The sequence below is a fragment of the Conger conger genome, chromosome 2 (genome assembly GCF_963514075.1).
Source record: "Conger conger chromosome 2, fConCon1.1, whole genome shotgun sequence".
NCBI classification, from domain to species: domain Eukaryota; kingdom Metazoa; phylum Chordata; class Actinopteri; order Anguilliformes; family Congridae; genus Conger; species Conger conger.
In genome coordinates, this window is record NC_083761.1 from 51069079 (window position 1) to 51096837 (window position 27759).

General features: G+C 41.3%; 1 protein-coding gene across 3 annotated transcripts in view; it reads right to left on the reverse strand.

Annotated features, from left to right (window-relative positions):
* The window catches only part of LOC133122083 (potassium voltage-gated channel subfamily C member 1-like), a 63685-nt gene that overhangs the window by 10744 nt on the left and 25182 nt on the right, over window positions 1-27759 (reverse strand). The window contains exons 2-5 of one of the 3 annotated variants that reach the window (XM_061231774.1): window positions 22885-23866; window positions 21159-21161; window positions 9873-10073; window positions 7887-8002 (exon numbers count right to left, since the gene is read on the reverse strand). In XM_061231774.1, coding sequence (XP_061087758.1) covers window positions 7887-8002; window positions 9873-10073; window positions 21159-21161; window positions 22885-23866 — 1302 coding nt within the window. Of the gene's footprint in view, window positions 1-7886; window positions 8003-9872; window positions 10074-21158; window positions 21162-22884; window positions 23867-27759 lie in introns of those variants that run through there. The other 2 variants (XM_061231773.1, XM_061231775.1) reach the window with 2 other exon arrangements.

Below are 27759 nucleotides of genomic sequence, written 5' to 3' on the forward strand. Positions count from 1 at the left end.
CATAAACTGACAACCTGTACATTTAGATTTCCTCAGCAATGAAACAGAAAAACAAAACAGATTTTCTAAATTTCTATTTCATTCATTTTAGTTCTATTTAATTAATTCAGTTATCAAACACTCATATAATCCCTGTGAAAAAGTAATTGCCCCCACGTAAATATTAGTAACTAGTTGTACCACCTTTAGCAGCAATAACTGTGACCAAACACTTCCTGCAATTTGATAACACATAAGATCTTTCACATCCCTCTGGAGGAATTTTAGGCAACTTTTATTTGCAGAATTGCAAATTGCAAAATAGCACTTGGATGATCATTTGAATTTTGCAATAATGGACAGATGAGTCAAATGTGGAACTTTTTATATGATATTCCCATTATGTCTGGCATACAATAAATACAGCAGGGACAGTAGCAGCTGATGGTGATAATGGATGGGGCCAAAAACTAAAAGTCTCATACCAATCAATAGCTCACGCTCCAGCATTGTATTTGAAAATATGCCAATCGAATATATGCCATTTGATGAACACTTTTATTCCAAACACCTTACAGTACCATGAGCTATTACATCTTTCAGGATGGCTGGCACCAGTGGGAACTGAGTCCATAACCTTGGGAGTGTTAATGCCATGCCCTACCAGTTGAGCTATAGGACTACAATATAGGCCCCTACTCTGTTAGAGCAATAAAACTATGAAACCAGGCCTTGCTATAGTTGGTGCATTAAAGATAAATCTCCATAACTGAACCGTCAGTAATGTAGCCTACCGAAGCACAATTACACACTGGCTAACGCATGCCACAACTGTCATCTCAGTTTGTTGCCTTCAATATTTCATCAGCCGTTTTCCATAAACCGTAGAATCAGCTCTATCAGCTCATTTTCACTTGTCTCTGACGTGTTGAATTGTGTTCAACAGGTGACCGACTAACTGGCTACAAAAAGAGAACTGGTGAGAACTGGTCAACCAAGTCTAGAAACATGCCCCGGTGTAATGATGTGGTAGTTTCATCCTACCTATTGCAAAGCTAACTCATTCTAATATGAGTTTCCAAATCGTGCTTCCCAATTTTCTCCAATAAATGTTTAAAATCCTTAACACCTTGCTGAATCCATGCCATGTCTAACGTAAACTCACTGTATTCCGAACACCAAGTTAGCTCACTATGTTTCGAACAGTGCAAATTTCATGACAATTAAATAAAAAGAACTTCCAGATCAGCTTTGGTTTTTGTGTGTGAGTAAAGTATAATTCCTCCCGTTTTCATAAAAACTTGGTACGAGTCACATATGCGATCCATTTCAGCAAGCAGTGACAGTGTAATGGTGATTCACTGGAACATTGTGTTGGGGAAGTTGTTGATAATGAGAGCATAACAGAGTCAATAGGTGTTCAGACCATTCTGAACATAGGGACGTTCTGCAGTTATTTGTTGTTTTCTCTATAAATATTGGTCCAATTCACATCAGAATGTGATCTAAGTGACTTTGACTGTGGAATGATTGTTAGATAGATAGATTATTGTATTTATATAGCGTTCTGGCCAAAACGCTTTACAGTGTTGAGGGGGAAACTCGCCTCAACCACTACCAATGTGTAGCACCCACCTGGGTGATGCACGACTGCTCACCACACACCAGCTGAGGTGGAGAGGGAGAGAACAATGTTTTCGCCAACTGAATCAGGGGATGATTAGGTGGCAGGTTGAGAGAGACAGGGTTGGGAATTGTTGGTGGCAGACAGGGTGGTTTGAGTATCTCAAGTATCTCTATTTTGCAAAGAATTGTGCAAAAAACAAACAAAAACAAAAAAATCCAGTGAGCAGCAGTTGTGCAGACAGACGTCAGAGGAGATGCTAATGAGAGACGTCAGAGGAGAATGGCCAGACTGGTCAAAGCTGACAGGAAGGTGACAGTAACCACACACTACAACAGTGGTATGCAGGAGAGCATCTCCAAACACACAACGCATCATAATTTGAAGTGGATAAGCTACAGCAGTAGAAGTCTAAAAAAATAAGTCTAATAAATACCTAATAAGAGGTCACTGAGTGTATATCTGGCAAAGGTATTTTTGGGTTGACATCTGTGGAGGCTTTAAGAATTGAGAGATTCAAGAACTTTGTGAAGTATTACAATACAGATGAGTGTTAAACGAAACAGGACTTTTAGCCTACGCCAAGAGATTGGATATAGTTAGGCTGAATGTTTGGAATAAATAATTAAATTTAAATAAAGATGTGAAATAAATTACAGAGAACGGCGCCCCGTCCATTTGTTATAAATGCCCAAGTCACCAATGCAGCTCACTTCAATAAGGTGGCACAGCGGTTCTTATTCATGAGCAAACCTCTCGAAGACTTTACTGTTGACATTCATCCTTCCCTGGATGAATGGAATATCAATGGAAAGCATGGAAAGGGTGTTCAATCGCTGTTGTCCCATAGTGTTTCTTGTGAATGTCTTAATCCTCTTCAGTGTCGAAAACTTCCTCTCTAACTCGGCGGATGTTGTGGGAGTTGTGATTCTTAGCAGAGTGCAGGTTTCAGACAAGGCCTCTTGCTGGTTGTTTTTGTGAATGGTCTGGAGTAGAGACAGTGGTGATTTCCCTGTATGCAGCTCAGTGTCGGTAGAGAGTAGCCAGGTCTGTTTGCAACTTCCCCTTCTCACTGTGACGCTTGTTTCAGTTGAGATTATTTGGAATAAATGCTTAAATTCTGTGTAGTTGCCTACTGAGACGGAGAGCCTTTGCTGACCCGAATGGGATCGAGGGCAATGGCTGTTGGCAGAAATTGAACACAGAGTTTACATCACTGCCAATAATAACTTTGAAACTTCATTGTGAGTCAAGTTTATTATATTTATATGACTCTTTTTAATCTGCACCAGCTCCTGACTTTGCGTTTTCTGACTACTATTGCATCCAATAAAATTGTGCTTTTCTTTATATAGTACCATCTCAAAAAGCACAACATGACTTGGTAATGCCTCATTTGCCAAATTCTTTTCACAACATGCAGTCTGTTTATGGACAAATTCACATCAGAGAGCGCAATTAATCTCAGTGCACAGCAGAAATGCACCAACAAGTTGCTGTCCATAGAGCTTTACACAAGGCAGTACAACACCACTTTTGGAGGTGGGTCTCTCATGAACAATCTCTTCCAGTGGTTTTAACACACCGACATATTGTATACAATGTCATTGCAGGTCTACTACTTACTGCATGCTGTAGTTCAATAGGAAATTAGTGCTTATATGTTACCATTATGCATTGCAAAGGATTTGCATAAAATTCAGCCTGATAGAGATTGAAAAATGTACCTACCCCAACTTTTGTTATGCTATGAGGACTGTACAGGTGGTCTGAGAATGGGATGGAGATACCATAGGTACCATATATTAATCTGAGGTGGAAGTGATGGAGATACCAGAGGTACCATATATTAATCTGAGGGGGAAGTGATGGAGATACCAGAGGTACCATATATTAATCTGAGGGGGAAGTGATGGAAATACCAGAGGTACCATATATTAATCTGAGAGGGAAGTGATGGAGATACCAGAGGTACCATATATTAATCTGAGAGGGAAGTGATGGAGATACCAGAGGTACCATATATTAATCTGAGAGGGAAGTGATGGAGATACCAGAGGTACCATATATTAATCTGAGGGGGGAGTGAGGGAAGTACACAAGTGAAATAAGGATTTGAGTGATCCTGACTGATCTATCATTAGTTATATTGTAATCCAGTTTAATATTTTCAAGAGATTAACTATCCAATCAGGTCAAACTGCATGCATATGAAGGGAAGGGTGTTTTCACATAGTATGATCACAGTCATAGAGAAGAGATCTCTATACATACCTATATATTCATTGTACTACCAATTGAAACTTAAATTAAATTATCTAAATCCTCAAAAGACAGAGAAGCAGTAGTCTGCAGAGGCCTCAAGAATGTGGGGGCTCTCTATCTGGAATGGGGTATCTATCTCTCAGTCATACAAGGCCAACCGGGAGACAAAATACATAGCTTGCATCTATGTGAGGGTGTGTACGTGTCTTTATTTTGAATCCTGAGAACAAGACTACTTTGGGAGAGTAAATAGTATTTTTGCAGGGAATCATGTATGAGTAAATGTTTATATATATATATTTAAAAATAGAAACTCACACAGACTGGAAATAAGCAATGTATACAAGAATTCTGTTTGCTTTTAGGTATGGAAATTTTGAATTAACTTGATCTGCAGTTGTTACCATGACCATAAATTATTCTGAGCCATCGTAGATAATTGCTATTTTAGTATTTTAATAAATAGGAATTTCAGCAAATTAAATTCATTCATCTTGCAGATTCAGTCTCCCAAGAGACAGACAGAAACTCTCCATCTCTCACACACACAAACACACGCACACACATGCACACAGAAGAAGAGATACATGACGCACAATAGGTGGAGGTAATGATTCATAGAGAGGCCAAGAAAACTAGAAATTAACCCTCTACATTGAACAATATAATATTGCATTTTGCCAAGGGAGATCAAAGAAGTTATCCCTAATCACTCAGCCAGCACATTTATTGTAGAAAGAACCTCTTAAAGAAAAGCCAATACAAAACGTAAGGATAGAGAACAGAGTTCCTACTAAAATGACTCTAGCTGTCCATTGCTCTGAAATATAGTCAAATAAGTGCTTTGGTGAGGGAAATGATTTTTGCTGAGGTATGCCAGCCAGTATGCTACTGATACTGTAATTTTGTAATTCATTTTTGTAATTAAAATTTTCATTTTAAAGTAGGAAGAGACCCAGTTTCACATGGGATCAGTGAAAAGATGCTGAAGCAGCTCCTGTATTCTTTTAGCAGAGCCCTGCTGTGTAATGTTTGGTCACTTACCTTAGCTGTTCATAGTGGCAAGTCAGTTTGACTGTCAGCTGTCCTTCAGTCGGTATATCAGTGCCCCAGTCAGTATCAGTGAGTGATTCAGTCACCAAGGTTAATTTCCTATTCATTTTGATATTAAATGTAACTTCACATTACATGGTAGCCTTTGTCCCTTGTTTACACTAAGGACTGAAGCACGCTGATGGAGTCTAGTGAATATTATTTCATAAAAAATACTTACATGCTAGAGTTACACTTACATGTGACTCTTTTTTTTACCAGACATTATACGTAATTTAAACCCTGATGCACATTAAATGGGGAGTCCTGTGTCCATTTGGTCTGGGCAGCAGGGGACCAATTAGCTCAGCCTCCTAATAATTGCAGCATAGAGCACAGACAGGCACAAGCAAGGGAGCAGACCTCAGCCAGTCATTATAAAAGTCCACAGTGCAACACAACTAGTTGGCAAACCAACTGCACAGCATGTTGCGGTGCTGAAATACTATTCATTTGACCTCAGAATAATAAGCTGTTTATATTGTGAAAAAATTACAAGCTTCAATAAAACCACTAGAATTTTACCCTGGTAAGACTGACAACAAATCAGAAATGTTGGGCACAAGTAAGTTCAGTATTTATATGTGAAGTGATCAAATGTATATAATGCTGTAATTTTCCATGTAGCCTATGTTTTATAAAAATATCTTGTGAGGAATTTGTAAATTGCATCAGTGCTAAAGCACCAGAATGTAATTGTCATTTTACCAGGGTAACTGTCACTAGAGAATAGAGGGGTACAGCAACACAAAATACGCTGAGCAACACACAACACTTAAATGAAATTGGGAGGACTGAAACACAATGTTTACACAATGTTTACAATGACAACAATTGCAAACATACAAATGTGTGATATGACACAACCTGAAGAGGCAGAAAGTGGATCAGATAACACATGGTCTGATATGAAGTGTTTTAACAGTGTAAGAGGTGGCAAGGACAGCCTCAAACATAACTTGTCAGCACAGTTTCAGACAGTCTAAACCACCACACCCTACTCTTTTGACAGGGTCTAAGCAGTTTTCCACACACAGTCTAGTGATGAAGATTATGCAGAAGATGGGAGATAGAGATATAGGTAGATGTAGAAGATAAAGATCAGAATTAATACATTGGGTTTGGCATGGGTTAATACTTGAAGGAGGGTATGTAGGTTGATGACGGTAATAAAAACTATGCAATAATGTAATTGTGAATGATAAAAATTGTCAAATTTAACCCAACCATAACTCAATATGAAAGTTGTTGGTTGACTGACAGATGCGCACACGCTCCAGAAATGCCAACACACAAATATTTGCACACTAACACATGGGGCCAGATTTAGGTACATGAAAATCGCAGTGCAAAATGCGGTCACAGTCAGCCTGAAATGAAGATGTTATTTACGAATGCTACGAATGCAATCAGCGAATGGGGCTGCCACATTTTGCGAAAGAGGCAGATCTTAAACAGCACAGTTAAAACGTGTTTAGTGCTTGGAATAGCTTCACTGCGTGTGGCGTATTCCTTGTATCGGTTGCCACGTAAAAGTGTATCCAGTGCAGGACAAAATGTGTACATATTCCAGCTGTGGCAGTTAATGTTGCAGAGGTTCCATAATATTTTATTTCTCCCAGAAGCGCAATTATTTGTATGGCAGGTTGTTTGTCACAGAAGTCTTTCCCTGTTTATTTTCCATGCTTGTTTTGGAGGATAACTAATACAAACAAACACACAGCTCAGTTCTTATTATTTGAGCAATGCTAGTTGAGCATGCTCTGTTTCTAACAATGTTCTGTTAAAGGCAAAAAGCATGTCTTTCCAAGATGGACAAAAGTGAAGCAGCATAACAATGCATTCAGCCTACTCATATTTCTTTTCTAGCAGCAACGATTTTTTGACTGTCACTATGGTTGAACACGTTATTTCAGTCATTTCCCACAGCTTCGCATGAGATTATTTCATAAATTATTTTCTAAATATTTTCTGTGACAAACACCCAGCCTTAATTAATGCTTGGCTGCAATCAATAATTATTATTCAATATTAATAATCCATTTGATGATTTCTATGAGTAATAGTGTGATTTTTGGTTGCAAGGATTATTTAAAGTTATTTCAAGATTCGGAGCCTGTGTCAGTGTCTCGGTTACATTACATTACATTATTGGCATTAGGCAGACGCTCTCATCCAGAGCGACGTACAGTTGATTAGACTAAGCAGGAGACAATCCTCACCCGGAGCAATACAGGGTTAAGGGCCTTGCTCAAGGGCCCAACGGCTGTGCGGATCTTATTGTGGTTACACTGGGATTCGACCCACCGACCTTGTCTGTCCCAGATGGTTCCACCTAGGTTTACACCTGCTATTTAGAGGCGGATAAATTTCAACCCTCGTTAATTGCGTAACTTTGGGAAATTCAACAGAATACATAATCAGCCACAATCTCCATCCTTTATTTGTGCAATCCACCATTTAATGCATATGCATTAAAAAGAAAAGTGCAGCTTTGACCTGCCTGGATCACACGCATGCTACGGTTCCAGCCCCGTGCGACAGTTTTATACATACAACACATGTTTCCTGGGCATAAAGTATGTGCGCCTGAAAATCATCGCAAAAAGCTTAGTAAATCTGGCCCATGCTATATTAATTTTAGTTTCCATAAAGTTATCATTGTATTGTGGCACATCACAGTCATCAGTAATAAGAGTCATTAGATACAATATCCTGTATATGTGTGTGTGTGTGTGTGTGTGTGTATACATATGTATGAACAACAAAGTCATATTACATAAGTGCTAATGTGTAGTTAAATTATTTTGATAGATTGAGATGATATACTGTACTGGTCAGTTTATTCAAATTCTGTTAATAATACACACTTGTCTCATAGGTTTTTACTTTGGCCAGTTTCATCTTATGGTGTTACCTCTGTGTATTATGGTTTGATCCAGGAGGAGGCGGAGTTTGCATTGAGGTCTTGATGTAACAGATGCCCTTCCGGTTTATACCATTCCTCAGCCATAGGGCGGCCAGGGCTAGCTGCAGCAGCTTCTGCCATTTTATTAAGACAGGAGTTGGGGTTGGGGAAAGCAGTTGAAGGGGCAGGGTGGTGGTAGGGTTGTGTGGAAGGTAGAAGGGGTTTGATGTAGAAGTGGGTGAGACAGAATGTGTGTTGTAAGAAGAAGAAAAGATGTTCAGTTAGGATTGGGATTGGGTCCAGGGAAGGGAGGGGGAAAGCAATGCAAGGATGGAGTGAAGAAAATTGGAAAAGGCAAGCAGATTGAAGAATGAATAGAAAGAGAGGAGTGAGTGGTAGTCACCAAGCAAAGAAAATGGTGAGTGAAGGAAACAAAGGAAGGACACAAGGAAGAGAGACAAATCAATGAGCGATAAAAGCAGCAATAATGCATGAATGAGTTTCATATAAACAGAAACATACAAAAGACCAAGTGGGGTCGAGAGAGCAAAAGACAGAAACAGAGAAAGTAAAGGGGAGAAAGTATAGAATCAAGAGAGAGAAAGAAAGAGAAAACAATGCTGGAGATGATGAGAAAACACCAAAGCTGTTATAAGTGAAATTCTACACAGTAAAATATGTATGAGAGGAATGTGGAATATATTAATATTCTTTTGCGTTAAATCCAGCCCTAGATAATATAAATTTGGAAAATATTGATTGATATTACACTTATGCTATATTGAGAAACAAACAATGCATTTGTTCAAAACTGGAAGGTCACATAAATGTCTGTACCCTGGTAAAGACATTTTTAGAGAACCTATAGCTCTGCAGCCAGCATCTGAATTCAATTGAAGTCCTGAAAACATTATTCACACAACACTGTTGGCTTTAACAGCAATCTTTAATAAATAAATCCAAACAGCAGATGTCTGAATATACTGTATAACTTTTCTGTTGTGACAGCCTTGCGTTACACATTAACAAATACTTTAACAGCATATTACATGTCCGTATTAAAGGACACAGATCATATGACCCTGTCCAGTAGTGTAGAGGTGCTTCTGTCCAGGAGACTGTCATAATAGTACAGTATGTTACAATCAGCCTTTTCTAGCAATCTGACACAATCCAAAGTGAATGGAAAATTTGGTAACTGAGCTGTTCAAAGAGAACAAACAGTATATGATTCATCACAGCCATGGAGGATCAGTACTGTTTGTGCTGGCATCTCTCCCTTGTGGTGTGGACTCACTAATAAACTCCAGGTTCACTTGAGAATATCTGAAGTAATTGTATTATGTTTGAGAGAGGAGGGAGATAATACTGAAATGAAAAGGATGCAGTAAATAAATGTCTGGAATGTTTTATGATGATGGTGATGACCATGATGATGGTGATGAGAGATGTTTCACCATAGATCTCTCACCCTCAGCCTTTGCTTGTCTCAAACCGCTTTGCAAAACCAAACTAAGAACCACAATGTCTCATTGCTCTCTGACAGAGCATGAGGACAGATGTATAATTCATATCTAACCAACAATGCAGAGTTTCAAACTCTCCATAAAATACAAGGTCGAACACATGTTGGAAAACTCAATCTGCTGGCAGAGCAACTGATATGTGGGACCATGAGAGGGAGCTGGCATAATGGTCCGAATGGGGAGGGTGGTAGGGAGTCTTCGGTATGCATGCCTGTTGAAGACTGTTTAGCTTTCTGTGTGTTTGCATCAAGGGTAAATACACACCGATATACCTGTATCTATGAAGTGTAAGTACACATCTATTGTAACAGAAACCATAGTGCTAGTTGCCAATACCCATCTACACTGGCCTATGTACAGTGCACAGTAGGCCCTGTGAATACCTGCATGTACATAACCATGTGTGTGTGCGTGCATCTGTGCGTGTATGCACGTGCGAGAGCCAGAGCTGGTGTATGCCCCTTACGAAGACTCGTACCTTTCCTCACGTTTCCATCTGTGGCCCTGAATTCCCCGGTGGTGAGCAGGAAGCAGGCACGGTCGTGCTGGTACCGCTCCCGCCCCATTCCACCCCCTCCTCCCGCCGGGCTCTTCTCCTCCGGGCTCAGCACCTGGTCGATCGTCGGGCAGTCCTCATTGGCCAGGGCAGCATTGGCAGCGTCTCCGTTCTGCTTGGCGTCTGGGGCAGAGAGGATTCAGTTTTATTCACTAATGATTCATGATTCATTTTGGGTTTTATGGTAACATTCCTGTTTTTGCACTTATGTTATTTTGACGTTTTCAACTTTGTCTTTAGTATTTTAGGCTTTGCTATAATGAGCATCCATGTACTTCATTGGTCTCCAACCCTGGTCCTGGAGAGCTTCAGGGTCTGCTGGTTTTTGTCTTCACCTTAAAATTAGCACCCAGCTGAGACCCAAGTAACCAGATGAGGTGAGTTAACTGTGTATTCAACAACTTTAATTGATCATTTTTATTATTTTTCATATTGTAATTTACAAAAAAGCCGTTCACAAGCCGAGAAGGAAGGGTATAACAAAATAAATAAATAAATAAATAAATAAATAATTAAGCAAACAAATTGTGATAACTTTTTAATTTGTTTGAGATTCTTCCAATTTTCTACCCTATCTATTCCAACTGCCCATGTGTTAGCAAGGGATACACCGCTTACACCTCGTCCCTTGGCAGCCTGGATGGATCAGGTGATCCTGAGGATGGCCCGCCTTCCTCAAGCCGCCTCATCCCTCCCGCGACCGTGATTCTGAGGTGCCTGGGTACTGTTGTATGCCGCGATCTCACTAACCCCCCTCTGCCCTCGGAGCGGCGAGTCAATTATGCCACTCCATGTGAGCCAGCCAAACTCAACTCAGGAATTGAACCCCGGTCCTCGGTGTACAACTGTAACTAACTGATGCCTGCATTATCGGTAATGTCCATTACTTTAATCGTCTGGTATGTCGCTTTAGGGGGTGAATGGAGAACAGGTTTGTTCAACGTTTTCTGTGTGATTGCTAATGGCAGCTGGGTTTTTTTCTAATGATTGTGTTTTGTGAGGAGTGTGTCCCCTAGAGCAATATATTTTCCTTGTCTTCCAGTTCATTAGGGTGGTATTCTCGGCAGTGGAAATGTCTATGAGTATGGTTCTATAATAGTGGTTGGGAGCAATGAGTGTTCATACATCACCTAATAAGCATATGGATGGAGCGAGTGGAATTTGGCAGCCCAGAAGGAATGATATTTCATTGGTAATATTTTTCGGACCAGACTGGCTAGCCCTTGCTCCCCACATGAATGAATTAGCCTTGGGCACCCATTACCCTGTTGCCAGTTCACCAGTATTCCTGCCTTGGATCACTTTTGTTACTAATTTTTGGTACTAACCACTGCATACCAGGAACACCCACAAGACCTGCCATTTTTTGGAGATGCTCTGACCCAGTCATAAACCCACAATTTGGCCCTTGTCGTTCAGATCCTTTCGCTTGCCCATTTTTACTGCTTCGAACACATCAACTTCAAGAACTGACTGCCTAACATATCCCACCCTTGACAGGTGCCATTGTAATGAGATGATCAATGTTATTCACTTCACCTGTCAGTGGTTTTTATGTTGTGGCTGATCGGTGTATATAATCATCAGTAATATTTAGGGAACATTGAGAACAAGTCTGTGAAACCCATTTGGTGCTTTTTCTTCTGTGTAACATGTGTTCTGTGTAATGTTTTATATTGGATGAGCTGCAGGTTAGTATTGGTCCAAAAGTCAGAATTAGGAGTGAAATATACTGTAGGTCTTTTTCCCATTATTTAAATTGGGAGAGTTATTATTAGTTCATGGTTTGGTAGTTCGTAAAAATTCTTCAATGGTTTTTTAGAATTTCTTCTATTATGAATAGTGTAAGGGAGTGGGGTCAGAGGACCAAACGCGACCGAGTTGGGTTCTACAAGTTACCCACAAAACGTGAGATGACCACTAATATTTCTTAGGGGGCATCCCTAGAGACAAGGGATACACCCCAGAGGAGGAAGGGGAAAATAATAGATAACTCCCCGTCACTTAGCCAACCAATAGAATGACCAATCAAAACGGTAGAGTCTAATCTGAATCGAGCAAGGAAATAACAAATGGCAAGGAAACTCAGCCTCACATCCTTGGTGGCCGTAAGACGAGGCGAGTAGGAAGTAGACACACATGAAGTGCAAGGGAGAACACTATGCAGGCTCCCAAATGTGTTATAGCCTACCTAGGACTGGGATCAGCAAAGTTATAACGAAAGACAAATAAGACATCCCGTCTCTAATTCCACTGATTAGAGACGGGATGTCACGAAAAACATTAACATTCTACTTCAAATGATGAAGCAGGACATTTATACCAAGGCTAGAATATACAAAACAACATTATGCCTGTAATTCAACTGATGAAACAGGATTATTTACACATTGGCGAACAGTGTTCACAAACAGCGATGGGGGTCTTCAGACACAGAACCCCAGCTATCAGGAGTTTGAAGGCTCACCACTGAGAGGGGTAACTCCAACAACCATGTACACTACTTGACATTATAAAAGCCAGGAAATAACAGATTCACCAAGCACGCACCCTTCTCGGCTCCACTCACAGTACAGGAGACTTATGAGGGAGTTAGATAAATACACAAGACGCCATGAGGGTATCAGACACCGAACCCCAGGCTATCGGGAGTTTGCATGGCTCTCCGCCACGAGAAGCAATCACTCCATCACTCATGTATTTGGACTTGAGTCCAACATAAAACAGACCTGCACTAAGAAGGAAACGAAGCATCTCGGCCAAGAAACTTAGGTGGAAGTAACCTAAATAACCATTCCACCACGAAGACCTCCCACTTAGATCCCCGGGTCCCGGAGGAGGGCACACTCTCTCTGATAGGGATGTTACCTCCGACAATGATGTATAGCCTTAGTGCGATATAATAATGTACAATAACAGATACTAAACTCTGATGAGAGCTAAAACACTGTGTTTTGAATAAAGTGGCAAAAAAACACACCTTGCTATAAAGAAACAGACATAAAGCGGCTGTCAGCCTTGGAAACAGCACTCCACGGCAAAACGACACACAACAGCGGCAAGAGAAAGTCCATCCATCCATCCATCCATTATCTGAACCCGCTTATCCTGATCAGGGTCGCAGGGGTGCTGGAGCCTATCCCAGCATACATTGGGCGAAAGGCAGGAATACACCCTGGACAGGTCGCCAGTCTATCGCAGGGCACACACACCATTCACTCACACACTCATACCTACGGGCAATTTAGACTCTCCAATCAGCCTAACGTGCATGTCTTTGGACTGTGGGAGGAAACCGGAGTACCCGGAGGAAACCCACGCAGACACAGGTAGAACATGCAAACTCCACACAGAGAGGCCCCGGCCGACGGGGATTCGAACCCAGGACCTCCTTGCTGTGAGGCGGCAGTGCTACCCACTGCACCATCCGTGCCGCCGGCAAGAGAAAGTTTCACATACAAATAGGGTAGGGTGGGTACTGTCTCCCCCACTTGCCCAAAGCTATAGGAAGTCTGAGCCAGTCATCTTAATTACAAGCGGGCCTCAGTACTTCAGCCATCCAGCTTAAACTCAGCCCACCTCTCCTTACTTGACAAAGGTAGCCATTCGTAACAATGCAAAAAATAAACTAGGTGGACGAACAGCATATGGAAGGAAGCGTACAGCAAAGCTGCAATAAACTCAAACCCTAGACAGAAAGAAGATTCTGATGGGGTCTCAATTCCCAGAGGAATCCCAACTGTCGCATGTGTGACATTTGTGCACCAAAAATAAAATGTGAAGGTGAGGCGGACCATCCTCATTCCCCTAAGATGATGAAGGATTGCTGCATGTTCAGCTCCCATATCCATCGTCATCATCGTCATCAATGATTCTAGTCTGTCCACACCTCACAATAGTGCACAAACAAAAATAAAAGACTAAACAGTAGAAAATATTAATGGAGAAGTAACAAACAAGCGCCGAGTCTAGGAAAGACTGGGCTTATGTAGATCCGGGAAGACTAAGCAAGGCAAACCATGACAAATAGAGGCTGCAGGTTATTGTGTGTAAAGTGAATTTTTTATGTAACAATAGATTTGAGTTGTAGGAATTACAGAAAAGATTCACTCCCAATGCCATAACGCTGGACTAATTCCTCAAGTGTTAAAAGAATGAGTTTTAGATGATGTGCTACAGTTGTGTAATTCCTTCGTGTTTCCAAACAGAAAAATACAATTCTTTTATTGTGTGAAAAGTCTGAGTTGTTCCATAGTGGAGTGTATGAGTAGTGGAGTAGTGGAGTAGTAGAGAAGTGGCTTAGTTGATAAGGAATGACCAAGCACACAGTGCGAGAACGACCAAAAAGCACAGAGCATAAATGCTGACAAAGGGTCACCTGAACAATAACCTTGTGATGAGAGACAAAGAAGTACTGATACAAATGGCTTGACCGGACACTGCAGCACATTAAACCTGCATTGAGAGTGTGTGGGGGAGAGATGCTGCAGGCTAACTGGTGCTTATAGCTTCTGACACAGCTGTCAAATCTAATCTGATGTGAGTTACTGCTCCACAATTTACAGAAATATCCTAAAGCAAAGTGTTAAATTAGAGAGAGAGGTTCAGGTAGGTGGTTCTACGGAAGATATTGCTATCCTTCAGATCGTGTCTGAAGTACAGGCTATAGAACGGAAATGAATGCTATATACACTACCGTTGGGCTACTGACCTTTGGCCATTGAACCCCACATAGCTCCAGGGGCTTAGTCAAATCAATTGTAAGTCGCTTTGGATAAAAGTGTCAACTAAAAAAAATACAGCAACAGATTATAATATCCCCTTTCTTTTTGGATTTTCTTTTGGTATAGGTATAGCTGTGAATAGATCAGTAGACAAGATCGACTGTATTAGTTCTACCTATACTTAGTCTATCTGGATAGTAGGTTTTACTTTAGTTAACAATGCTATTTTTGGATTAGTCAGTTGACTTGAGAGTTATACACTCAGTGACCACTTTATTAGGTAGACCTGTACACCAGCGTGTTAATGCAAATATTTAATCAGCCAATTATGTGGCAGCAACTAAATGCATAAAAGCATGCAGATGTGGTCAAGAGGTTCAGCTGTTTTTTAGACCGAATGTCAGAATGGAGAAGAAATGTGGTCTAAGTGACTTTGACCGTGGAATGATTGTTGGTGTCAGGCTTCTGTGTCTTCATGGGGATATTGCACTTTTGTATTCCTGGTTCTATAGCCCTGCACCCCTGTCTCCCAAGGAATGCCCGTTATGGTCCCTCATCACTTCATTGCGATTCTTCAGGGTGAGTTTGGTTAGCAGAACAAGGAGACATAAATGGAAATTGGCAAAGGATAAATTCCGCACAGATATTAAGAAGTATTTTTGTATTTTGTCACTGTGTGGAACAGCTTGCCTGGGCATGTAATGGAGGCACAGAAACACTCTGGGTTTTCAAGACCAGGTTTAATACAGTGCTAGATACTATTTTGCTTTTAGGAAAACTAAAACAGCGGTAGGTACACATTAGTGGTAGGAAAAGGCGAGCATTGCTGAGCATTGCTGGGCTGAATGGCCTGTTCTCGTCATTATGTTATGTTCAATTGGAGTCTGTCAAGGGAGACTGTCAGTGAGGGGTACTGTGGTGACAGCAGATATGGCTGCCACACAAGCATAATGTGCCCAAGTCTGTGAAAACCACCCTATGCTTCATCATTTTTCCTCCCTGGAACTATGGCTGTGTCTTGGATCCTTCGGCCCGAAGGAGTGAGTGGCACAGCCAGCCAGCCTCCCCATCACCCTCACTAGTCTGGTGGGTTATTGCTAACATGACTGCCTCGTCATTCCTTACACTTGTCGCTGTATGGCTTTCTCCCTCAGTAAATGCTGAGGTCACCGTTGCTTCACCTCGCTCCACTATGGATAAACTGCGCCATGGGGCTTTGACATTTATGTGCAATTGACGCTGTGAATTCACAGAAAAGGCTGATATGCATTTGTAGCTGCTGTGATCTATGGTGAAGCCCTTATGCCAGAAGCACGCCAGTGGCCTTCATAGCCATATGACATAATACTAGAGGAGCAAAGCGACCAACATGATCTAACAGACCCCAGGGATCAAATTCAGCAAATTCATAACACCCATGAGCCCTAAAAAACAGGCACTGATCTTTACAAAATAGAAGTGCAGAAGATGTGATAGCATCATTCAGACCACCTCCAACAGATGAGTCTTTGTGTTTAGAGGGTCTTTGTGTACAAAGTGTAAATGGTGGCCAAAAGTAGCTGGACCCATAAGTAGAAGGTGTACTGATAACAGACACACAACAGTGAGTACAGTTTATTTGAGTAAAACTGCATTACATTTTCCAGGATTTAAGTGATAGACTGGTACTTGCTGGTCAGTCAGTATACATTTTTTAAATGTATTTGCATATTATGGTATGCTTTCAGAATATTGCTGTCCCTAACAGCTGGTGAAAATAAAAGTGGGTCTGGTGATAAGGGCATGCGCTCACATATTTATCTGATGTACAGTACTGTGCAAAAGATTTAGGCGGGTGTGAAAAAAATGCTGTAAAATAAGAATGCTTTCAAAAATAGAAATGTTAATAGTTCATTTTTATCAATTGACAAAATGCATGAACAGAAGAAGTGAATGAACAGAAGAAAAATCTAAATCAAATCAAAATTTGGTATAACCACCCTTTGCCTTCAAAACAGCATCAATTCTTTTAGGTATACTTGCACACAGTTTTTGAAGGAACTCGGCAGGTAGGTTGTTACAAACATCTTGGAGAACTAGCCAAAGTTATTCTGTGGATTTAGGCAGCCTCAAATGCGTCTGTCTCTTCATGTAATCCCAGACAAAGTCGATGATGTTGCTCTGTGGGGGCCATGCCATCAACAGGACTCCTTGTTCTTCTTTATGCTGAAGATAGTTCTTAATGCCTCCATGATGGTATTGCATGATGGATAAGTATCTGCCTGTACTTGCAGAAATGCAGCCAAGTCAGATGTATGGCTTTTTGGCCGCAATTCTTCCATGAAGACCACTTCTGACCCGACTTCTCCGCATAGTAGATGGGTGTCCCACTGGTTTCTGCCAATTCTGAGCTGATGGCACTGCTGTACATCTTCCGATTGCGAATTTCCTTGGCCGACCACTGCGTCTACGGTCCTCAACGTTTCTTTGTGCTTCTTCAACAGAGCTTGGACAGCACATCTGTCTGCCTTGAAATTTCTGCCTGGGAGAGACCTTGCTGATGCAGTATAACTACCGTGTGTCTTGTTGCTGTGCTCAGTCTTGCCATGGTGTATGATTTCTTACATTAAACTATCTTCAGCAACCTCACCTTGGAAGCAGAGTTTGGCTGTTCCGTTTTAACCCTCCTACACAGCTGTTTCTGTTTCAATTACTGATTGTGTTTCAACCTACATATTAAATTTATGATCATTAGCTCCTGTTTGGTATAATTGGTTAATCACACACCTATACTATATACTATATGCCTACAAAATCCCTGACTTTGTGCAAGTGTACCAAGAAGAACCAATGCTGGTTTGAAGGCAAAGGGTGGTCACAGCAAATATAGATTTGATTTACATTTTTCTTCTGTTCACTCACTTTGCATTTTGTTAATTGATAAAAAGAACTGCCTGGTATGCGAGCACCAAAGTTTTACATTTGATGCGAGCCATAACAGGCAGCCAGTGGAGGTCGCTGAGCAGGGGGGTGACATGTGAATGTCTGGGGACATTTAATACCAGACAAGCTGCGGCTTTCTGAATCAATTTTAGGGGTCTGATAATGAATACTGGAAGGCCATAGATAGAGGATGGATGCCGGATGCCTGGGCATATCAGCAGATGATTGCCAAGGATGGATCAGGCATGCACTGGTTCTTTCCCCAAAGTATAGTAAGAGAGGACACATCGTGTAGCATTATGAAAACCAGCATTACTGTCCTTGTGACTTCCAGTATTTCCACTGTAAACTTCATCCATATTTGCCAATAAAACCTTCTACTGTAGCATTTCTATTACTTGTCCCAGTTGCATATACTGTGGTACATTCCATACAGTAGATTCTCTTGCAGATGCCATATAATGGAACATTTGTAAAAAAAACAAAACAAAAAACAAAAAACAAACAGAAAACATTGCTACACTATGACTCAAACAACAAAGTAATACTTTAACTAATTATGAAAAAGAAATAAAAAACTAGAGAGCACAAAATTATATACTACTTCAAAGATTGACAAAAACAGTGCATCTACTGTAATGCCACCTGTTGTTAAGTGTTTTTTTTAGCTCATTGTACTTTGATTGACAATGTATTCTTGTTGGAAGAAAACTATTGCTGGTGTTTTGGAGAATTTATGTATTTAGATAAATATTTGCAGTGTTTTGGTGCTTTTGGTGCATTTTAAACTGTTGCGCCAAGCTGCATGTTGGTGCTGAGAGTTGTATGAAGAGTTTTGAAAAAGTCAACTCTTAAAAAGTGCTTGTTAGCAATTGTAAAAAAAACTGTAATATGCCATTTTTTTTTGAAGGTTTCTTTGCTGACGATGGCTACATTTAGCTAAACCATGTTACCAAAGCTTTTGGCAGGCCGAAAGCATGAAGTGCAAAACCAGGAGTACAGTTTTCTACGTTTCAAAAAGATATTGTTTTATATTTGTCTCGGGGGGCTCCGTAGATACGGACTCACACAGTAATGCAAAAATAATAAGATTCTTGACATTTTTTAATGATTATTTCAGAACAAAGTGTAGTTCTTGTGAGCTGGGATAGACGCAAATGCTCTTTCCAAGTGCTATAGATTCATGTTTTACAGTTTGTTTTCAATTGTTTACACACGTTTTCTTTATATTTTTGTGTAAAAATCACACACACATGTATCATATGAATAAATCTTACTGAGGACCATTTGGACACTCAATGAAAAACAGTATTATGAATATCTTTACTTCTCACTGCACCATTGGCATCGATTGTTCATGAATAGAGGAGAGTATACATATATGTGGCTCTTTTCTTAATGTGTGAGTTGTGCCTGCTAAATGAAAATGTATGTGACTAGTGGCTAAACTAGTGAGGAGGTAATGTGGCCAACTGGTAATTTGTGTTTAGCATTTTCAGTAGTAGTGCTTTCCATGTGAATACAATAACTTATATTCATGAGAAAGTAGAGAATTGTGTATAATGTTTTGCAAAAAGTGTCATTTAGATCTGAGTGGAAACAGAGAATGTGCTTATCATTTTGCAAAAAAGGTGGCCCCCTGGTGGTGGAATGAGCTTCCAACTGCAGTCAGTACAGCAGAAACCCTGCAATTCTTCCAATGCAGCCTGAAGACTCACCTCTTGAGATTGAACCATGGTGCCCCAGACTATATTTAGCTATCCTCTTTCTTCCTTTCGTTTTGGATTTTCTTTTGGGACAGTGTTATAGATGGGCAATTCCACAGTAATGTCAACCTGAGCATGGGGAAAATAAACTTACTTATTTCCCAATTTAAATTATTGGCCATTGTATTAATGAAATTGCATGTTATTGCAATTACAGTGCCGGGTGCATTGACACAAAAATAGGTATTTTGAGTCAGCTACATTTAATGGCTTTTTGAAAGAGCTCACTGAACTAGTTTTTTCACTTAAATCTGTCCCCAGTGTTTTTTTAGAGGTAAATAAGACAAAATGAATGAACTGAATTTAAGAGAGTTAAGTTTTCTGGAAATGTTTCTGTAAAACAGGTGTTTTAATTCCATATAGTTGAGTAAGCTTTATAAAATAAGAAGATATTAAAGAACATATTTTTATTGCAAAGGCACATCCCATTGTTTGAGTCCTTTTGGGTAGAATATGGCGACACTTTAGACCATTTAATTTTTTGACCGAGTTTAATTTGATCTTGCCTACATTTTGTCAATGCGTCGGCACATTGTACTGTAATAGTGTCCTGCAATAGTGAAGGTGACATTTGGACTGAAATAATGTGTTGTTCTTTAAGCTACTTATTTCTGTTTAGGAAACCGCATAAAGTTTCCTCTGTACACTGAACAAATCAACAAATCAAGTGAAAATCTAACATCTAACACTCAATATCGTTCTTTGCCAGGATAGTATGTTTCATCCACTTACCGACCTCCTGAGCTATGTCGCCCCCATGTACAATTGGATTCAGATCGGGTGAGTGACTCGTCCAGTGAAGTTTGGAGGCATTTAGCTGAATTTTAGCAGATAAGAGGCTTCAGAATTCATTCTGCTGAATTCATTATGCCTAAACCATAATACTCCCACCACAATGTTTCAGAGATGAGGGGTGGGGGGTGTTTTGGTTTTTGGGCAGTTCCTTTTAGTCTACACAGTTTACCCTTGACATCTCTCTGATACAAGTCTTGGTCTCATCTGTCCACAAGACCTTTTTATAGAACTCTGCATGCCCTTTTATGTACAAATTGTGACCTTGCCATCCTGTTTCTGTGGCTAACAAGAGGTTTGGATTTTGCAGTATAGCCTCTGTAGTTCTGTTTGTCATCTGTGCACCATAGTCACTGACCCATTCATGCCTGCCTCCTGAGGAGTGTTTCTGATCTATCAGACGGGTGTTTGGGGACTTCATTATGATGAGAGTTTATCAGTTGTCAACTGTAGAGGTCTTTGTTTACCTACTACGTAGCGCCTTTGTGATTACTTCATAATGTCCCAAACAGTCAATGTGACCACAATGAAATGTGATAAAATGTAGGCTAACAACCAAAAATGGAAACATAGGAAATGTATTTGTCTCGTTACCATTGAAATCAATGCTATTTGGCAGCCATCTTGAAAACATTCAAAACCATTTCAGATTATAACAAATGGTTTATAACATAATTGGATTGGGATGTCACATCCATAACACAATGGCGTCACATCCATACCACTGATATTTCCTCATAAAAATAAAAAAATCTAGATGAAAATACAAATATTTTCCAAATAGCTATTTTTATGTTCAGCCAAGCCTCCTACATTACATGGACATCAAACTTTCAGCATTAGACTTTCAGAAATATTTTTTAGAAAGCGTAGTCTACCCAAAACACATCCATAATGTATTTTGTCAAATTTTTCCTGGAAATATTTTTTGGCCTTTTCCCTCTGCTATGATAATATGCATTAACATTATTTATTATATCCATCCATCCATCCATTATCTGAACCCGCTTATCCTGAACAGGGTCGCAGGGGGGCTGGAGCCTATCCCAGCATACATTGGGCGAAAGGCAGGAATACACCCTGGACGAGTCGCCAGTCCATCACAGGGCACACACACCATTCACTCACACACTCATACCTACGGGCAATTTAGACTCTCCAATCAGCCTAACATGCATGTCTTTGGACTGTGGGAGGAAACCGGAGAACCTGGAGGAAACCCACGCAGACACGGGGAGAACATGCAAACTCCGCACAGAGAGGCCCCGGCCGACGGGGATTCGAACCCAGGACCTCCTTGCTGTGAGGCGGCAGTGCTACCCACTGCACCATCCGTGCCGCCTATTTATTATATAAGAAGAGTAATGTTTCTTGAGTTGAGTTTATTTTATTTTGGTCTTTAAATGTCATATTCATAAAGCTGGGTATCCCCAGGTATAGCTGTGAAAAGATCAGTATATTATATATAAGATCTATATTAGTTACTTGCATAGTGGTATTTGTTTTTTTCGCAATATTAATTCCATGGGAATTTGTAAAATTCTTTGAGCAAGATGCTCTTACAGCATTTTTTCTGTGAAGACAGTACAAGCTATGTTATTGTACTTTATATGGTTTGTATGAATACACAAACCCATTTTGTATTATTTTAATGAAATCTTATTTATGCTGACTAAATCTTTAGTCTCAAGAATACGGATCAAAGGGAGCCGTGGTGACGCAACAGACTTGTGGTTGCAGTTTGCTGCAGTTGCACACCGGGGGCCGGGGCTTGATTCTCGGTCCTGCCAAAAGCCAAGTTTGGCCGGCTCACGTGGAGCAGCATAATTGGCTCGCTGCTCCAGAGGGAGGGACTTGGCAGGGTTAGTAGATCGCCGCACCTTGGGCACCTCGGGCGCCTTGGAATCACGGCAACGGGCATGAGACGAGACGGCTTGAAGAAGGCGCGTTATTCTCCTTCGGGCCGCCGAGGGACGGGGTATAGGCGGTGTCTAATACTATCTAGTATGGTCTAATACTAGCTCTAATTGAATCAGACGGGGTACAATTGGCTACCAAATTGGGAGAAAAAATGGAAAAATCTTTAAAAAAAAAAAAGAATATGGATCAGGGCTGAGGGGTGGCTCTTCCTGTTCTTGTTCATGGATGGACCTCACAGCCCTGTACTGATTCCAGGCCATGCACGACAACATGCGACAGGCTCTAGCATTGTTGCCTCTCATTGCTCACCAGTGACACCTGAGGTCTGTGCAAGCCCGACTTGTGAACTGCAGTGTGATAAGTGGTGGCTGACAAGCTCTGGAGGAGAGCACATGCATTTTACATTTATATTTTAGGCAACAAGCAGTCTGTCCCAAGCAACGTAAACTCTTTTTACACACAATCTATTCACACAGCTGGATATTTATTAAAGCAATTCGGGTTAAGTAACTTGCTCAACTTGAGTTGAAAATCAAACATACAACCTTGAAGTTGCAAGCCAACTCCCTAAGCATTATGCTACACTGCTGCTTGCCTATGTCTTCCTAAATCAATAACAGACATTGCAGCAAGGAGTGCTGAGTGCTGATAAGAGAAATTGACTGGACATTCCAAAATTGGCAGAAAAATGTGGCTAAATAGTAAAGCATATGGATCGGTCACATGAGTCATGTTGCAAATCTACTATAGGTTCTAACCTTCAACCTAATCATCAAGCTTCCATTCAACACTCACAGCACAAACACTCACCTCTGTTGATTTCAATAACTTCCTCTTGTGCCAGGGGGCAGTCTCCTCCTACACCTCCTGACCCAACAAGCCCACCCAGAACATTTCCCAGGATTCTCTGGGGTGAGGCAGTGGCCATTGCAAGGGCATCAGGTTTGCAGTAGTTGGGCGATCCAGGCTGGGGTGCCCTCGGGATATGCTTGTTCTTCTTTTTGGGCAGCTTCTGTTTGGCCATAGCCAGGGAGTAGTACATCCCGAAGTTGTTGACAATGACAGGGACAGGCATAGCAATGGTCAACACACCAGCTAAAGCGCACAATGCTCCCACCAACATCCCTGACCATGTGACTGGATACATGTCCCCATAGCCAAGTGTGGTCATTGTCACCACTGCCCACCAGAACCCAATGGGAATGTTCTTGAAGTCTGTGTGGCGGCTGGCAGTGGGGTCGTCTGGGTCAGCACCGATCCTCTCAGCATAGTAGATCATCGTAGCAAAGATCAGGACCCCTAAGGCCAAGAAAATAATGAGGAGGAGGAACTCATTGGTACTGGCCCTTAGTGTGTGGCCCAAGACCCGCAGACCCACAAAATGTCGGGTCAGCTTAAAGATTCTCAGGATTCGAACAAAGCGCACCACTCGCAGGAAGCCCAGCACATCCTTGGCCGCCTTGGAGGACAGGCCGCTCAGCCCCACCTCCAGGTAGAAAGGCAGAATGGCCACAAAGTCGATAATGTTGAGGGTGCTCTTGAAGAACTCAGCCTTGTCCGGGCAGAAAATGACGCGGAGCAGGACCTCGATTGTGAACCAGATGACACATACTCCCTCCACATAGGTCAGCCAGCTGTCAGTGACCACCTCAAAGACAAACTCAGTCTTTGTAGAATTGCCCACTGTCATATTCTCTGTCTTGTTGTAGATGGTGTTGAAGGCCTCATGAGTCTCCAGGCAGAAGGTGGAGATGGAGATGAGGATAAACAGGAGGGAGCCAAATGCCACATACTGGAGGATAAAAAAGAGAGAGAAAATGTGTTTACATAAACACATTGAACTTGGGGGAGCTGTTTGAATTTGTGCAGGTTGGACTCAAGGGAGTACTAAAATTGACCATCAAAGTTGAGATTAAAAAAGTAGATATCATCATTGATTGATTTAAAAATACTACACAGCATTAACCCTTTCCACTTTGCCCCCCTAGAGAGCAATTTCAATCTATTTTGTAAGTTTCTATATCTCAAAAACAATTTACTGCACACATATGGTTGGAGGCTTGTACCATTCAAATTTGTCAGAGCATGTACAGTGTACACAAAAGATACATTAAAATACAAAACAATTTAAAATTGGCTTATGTTTTTATAGTTATATACTGAATATCTAAATTTCTACTACTTTATACTTGTGCACAACCTAAACTTAAATGTAAAGCTATCAACAGGCATTCAAATTCCACATGAGTTGAAGCTGCACCCAGATGTCCTCAAGTTTCCCCAAATACAAAACATTTGCATATCTGTTTTTTGTTCAGACACATGAATGATCAGAAAAGCATTTTTTTAAATACAAAATGTAAAGAAAATTACCCGTTCATGTGTGTTTTATTCACACATTGAGTATGCCCAACGTGTCCAAAAAGCTCTCCAAAAAAGATGCTTTGCAAAGATGCTCTTCAAACCAACCTGAGTCACATTTAAAGTGTAACTTTATTTAAAAAATTGGTTAACCAGAGCCCCATTAGCCAGGGCAATTACAGCTTATCTATACAAGTCCAAATCCTGTAATTGTCTGTTACCACCTCATATGACATGGATGTGGGTTTAGATTTTAGGAGGCAAACAAACATAAAACTATTTACAAAAGTATAATATCGGAATATACGCAAACGGAAAGCACCATGATGTCTGCTGTACTACCAAACTTCGACCCAGGCACGCTTACGTAAGAACTGCAATAAACAGCATACATAGCAATAATATCATTCTATATGATAAGTCTAGTAATAATGACACAAACTATTGTGAGAACTGACATATAACAGCTACAAATCAATTAGAGAATACAGGGAGGTAGGGAGGGGTGGGGAGAGGTGCAACTTGAAGAGATGTGTCTTCAGTTTGTGCTTGAAGGTATTCAGAGTCTCTGCGGAGAGGTGCAGGCGACAGGCATCCTTGTGTGGTTGAACGAAAGAGGTCTGGCAGGCATGAAGGGTTTGATGATCTCTTGGAGGTAAGCTGGGGCTGACCCCTTAACTGCTTGTTGGAAAGGGTAGGAAGCCTCGTACAAGAAGCTTACCATGTTTTACATTAGTTCAGTACTGAAATAGCAATGCATTTAGCAACAAGATTCAGGTTAAGATGACATTCGCTTTGGTATAGTCTCGGAAAATATGTAGTTTTCATACAGCTGAATAGATTACGACATAAACTTCAACATTAGTCATAAAACAGTCATAGTCTGGGATAATTTACAGGTAAAATTACAAACAAACAAACATACATGGAAAATGTGTGGCACATCTCCATGGCTGTCTGAGAGCATATCTAATTAGCTATAGTCCAATACATTTTCACATGATTGATGATAGCCAGCTGAGTTAAGGTTTGAAAGGCCCCCTAGAGATTACTAGTCCCATCAAACTAACTCCTGGGAAATATTATGAACCTGAACTAATTCAACAAATCGAACTCATTATGCCCTAAAAATTTATAGAAAACTTTGTTCTACCCATTTAGTCACGCAGTGTATTTTCTGCTTGTTAACTGCAATATTCACATAACCACCTTCTAAATATATATGGCATCTACTAATTCAATTAAAATGTCATGTATGAAAAATAACATTCAAAATACATGTCTTTGTTAAATAATGACAAGTAGTGCTGGGCTATTAGAACAACAGTACCATTGTAATGGATCCAGCACATTGTGATCTTGGCAAGCATTCTCCAAGACAGGTAATAATCCTTTTGAAATTATTCAGAACATTTGAATGAGAAACACTGGCAGTAAGAACAAAGTTTACTTCTAACGACTACAGTGGTTTATTTGGTACAATCATTCCACGGCCAAAGTCACTTAGACCACATTTTCCCCATTCTGATGGTTGATGTGTATATAAAGGTTAGGTGTAATAAAGTAAAGTGTTCCTAATAAAGTGCTCTGTGAACAGTCAGAGATATAGGCCAAACAATAGGCTTACCAAAAAACATCATTAACCCCTTAAGTATCACCCCTTTTCTTAATACAAGCTTGAAATTGACATACCCAAAATAAAATGGTTACTACTCTTGGCACGGGCAACATTAGCTCAAGAGGTAAGAGCAATCGTCTAGCAGTCAGAGGGTTGCCGATTTGATCCCGCCCTGCGTGTGTCAAAGTGTCACTGAGCAAGAAGCCTAACCCCCAATTGCTCCTGATGAGCTGGTTGGTGCCTTGCATGGCAGCCAATCGCCGTTTATGTGTGTGAATGGGTGAATGGGAAAAAAAACGCATCAATTGTACAGCGCTTTGGATAAAGGTGCTATATAAAGGCAGACCATGTCCCATTTCTCACCAAAAATACTTTTTTTGTATTTGTGATACAGATGCTCATGGCTATCACCAAAAATAGCATTCTGCATTGTTTTTTCTAAACTAGGTCTAGTCAGGTTTCCAAAAAGAACATTTGGAGACTCCAATAGAACACATATAGAGTGGTTTCGTGTTTCATTCGGCACTTCTGCCTCTGGAGATATGCTGGGCGGTAGCAGATTTTTTTGTTCCATCCATCCATTTTCACCCGCTTATCCAGAGTCGGGTCGCAGTGGCAGTAGGCAAAGCCGGGTATTCCAGGCGTCCCTCTCCCCAGCAATGCATTCCAGCTCCTCATGAGGGATCCCGAGGCGTTCCCAGGCCAGGAGAGATATATAATCTCTCCAGCAGGTTCTGGGTCTACCTTGGGGACCTCCAAAGGGAGGCACCCTGATCAGATGCCCAAACCACCTCAATTGGCTCCTTTCGTCGCAAAGGAGCAGCGGCTCTACTCTGAGCTCCCTCCAGATGTCCGAGCGCCTCACCCTATCTCTAAGGCTGAGCCCAGCCACCCTACGGAGGAAGCTCATTTTGGCCGCTTGTATCTGTGATATTGTTCTTTCGGTCACTACCCAAAGCTTGTGACCATAGGTGAGGGTTGGGACATAGATCGACCGGTAAATCGAGACCATCTTCACCATGACAGTCCGGTGCAACGCCCGCATTACTGCTGACACTGTACTGAACCGCCTGTTGATCTCACGCTCCCTTCTACCCTCACTCGTGAACAAGACCCCGAGATACTTGAACTCCTTCACTTGGGGCAATGGTTTGTTCCCAACCCGGAGGGAGCAATCCACCGTTTTCTGGCAGAGAATCATGTCTTCAGATTTGGAGGTGCTGACTCTCATCCCGGCCGCTTCACACTCGGCTGCAAACCGCTCCAGTGCGTGCTGAAGGTCATGGTCCGATGAAGCCAGCAGAACCACGACGTCCGCGAAAAGCAGAGACGCAATTCTGAGGTCACCAAACTGGACACTCTCCTCACCTCAGCTGTGCCTTGACATCCTGTCCATGAATATCACTAACAGGACCGGTGACAAGGGGCAACCTTGGCGGAGTCCCACACCCACTGGAAACATGCTTGACTTTGTGCCGAGGATGCGGATACAGCTCTCATTTTGGTTATACAGGGACCGGATGGCTTGTAAGAACGGCCCCGGTACCCCATACTCCCACAGTACCCCCCACAGGGTTCCCCGGGGGACACAGTCGAAAGCCTTCTCCAAGTCCACAAAGCACAAGTGGACTGGATGGGCCAACTCCCATGACCCCGCCAGCAACCCTGCCAAGCTAAAGAGCTGGTCCACTGTTCCACGACCAGGA